The sequence below is a fragment of the Lagopus leucura genome, unplaced genomic scaffold (genome assembly GCF_019238085.1).
Source record: "Lagopus leucura isolate 7727_CA_CO unplaced genomic scaffold, USGS_WTPT01 31542-0_obj-0_obj, whole genome shotgun sequence".
NCBI classification, from domain to species: domain Eukaryota; kingdom Metazoa; phylum Chordata; class Aves; order Galliformes; family Phasianidae; genus Lagopus; species Lagopus leucura.
In genome coordinates this window covers 1-1,291 of record NW_024965216.1, presented here as the reverse complement: position 1 = coordinate 1,291, position 1,291 = coordinate 1, and the positions used below count along the sequence as shown (strand labels likewise).

The 1,291-nt window shown below is 61.9% G+C and overlaps 1 protein-coding gene across 1 annotated transcript in view; it reads left to right on the top strand.

The window, feature by feature from the left end:
* Positions 1–939, top strand: part of LOC122192020 (anti-Muellerian hormone type-2 receptor-like) — a gene marked incomplete at both ends in the record, with an annotated part of 1,321 nt that extends 382 nt beyond the window's left edge. The window contains 2 exons of the mRNA XM_042892440.1: positions 538–685; positions 803–939. Of these exons, the coding sequence (XP_042748374.1) occupies positions 538–685; positions 803–939 (285 nt within the window). The remainder of the gene's footprint in view (positions 1–537; positions 686–802) is intronic.
* Between the last annotated feature and the right edge of the window lie 352 nt (positions 940–1,291).

The window sequence follows — 1,291 nt, the reverse complement described above, 5'->3', positions numbered from 1 at the left end:
GTGAGCGTGGCTGTGGTGTGAGCATGGCTGTGGGGTGAGCGTGGCCGTGGGGTGAGCATGGCTGTGGTGTCAGCATGGCTGTGGTGTCAGCATTGCTTTGGAGCAAGCATGGCCCTGGTGCAAGTACGGCATTGGTGCAAGCATGGCCCCTGCCCCAGTGTAATCTTACTCCTGTTGTAAGCACAGCCCTAATGCAAGAATGGCCCTACTGCAAGCATAGCTTTGGTGCAAACATAGCTTTGGTGCAAGCATGGCTTTGGTGCAAACATAGCTTTGGTGCAAACATAGCTTTGGTGCAAGCATGGCTTTGGTGCAAACATAGCTTTGGTGCAAACATAGCTTTGGTGCAAGCATGGCTTTGGTGAAAATAGGGCCCTGATGCAAAAAAGACCCTGGTGTAAGCACAGCTCTGGTGCAAACTTGGCTTTGGTGTAAGCTCGGCCCTGCTGTAAGCTCAGTGCTGTTATAAGCACAGCCCTGCTGTAAGCTCAGTGCTCTTATAAGCTCGGCCCTGCTGTAAGCACGGTGTGGGTGCAGGCGGGCACCCAGCGCTATTTGGCCCCGGAGATCCTGGATGAGAGTCTGGACCTGCGTTCCTGGGGCCGCGCGCTGCTGCAGGCTGATGTCTACGCCTTGGCGCTGCTGCTCTGGGAGATCCTGTCACGCTGTCAGACCCTCAGCCCCGGTGAGCGCCCACCCCCAAAACCCCAAAGCCCCGTGAGCCGCCCCCACGTCCCATCAATGCCACCGACCCCGCTGAGCTCCTCCTCCCCCCCTCACCTCCCCTCCTCCCCCCACCCAGGCGTTCCGGTGCCGGAGTTCCGCCTGGCTTATGAGGCCGAGTTGGGGGGCAGCCCCACAGCAGCGCAGCTCCGGCGTTTGGCGGTGGAGGAGCGGCGGCGCCCATTGATCCCCCCAACGTGGCATCGCACAGCGCAGGTGGGACCCCGACATGGGGGGCGGGGGGGGAGCTCGGGGTGCTCAGAAGGGATTTGGGGGTCCCGTAGGAGTGGCTTTAAGCAGGGGGTGCCTATGAGAGTCTGGAGGTGGCTGGAGTGGCCCAATATTGGGGGGCGTTTAGGGGGTGTGTGAGGTTTGGGGGTCCCATAGGGGTGCGCAGGGTGACTTTCTATGGGGGGATGGGGGTGCCTGTGCTCGGGGGGGCCCTACTCGAGTACCAGGGGTGCACAGTGGGTGCCCAATCCCACGAGCTCCCCACCGGGGGTCCCACGTGAGGTAACTTGGGAGTGGGGGTCCCGAGTGCCCCATCACTGACCGCGATGGGGGGGGG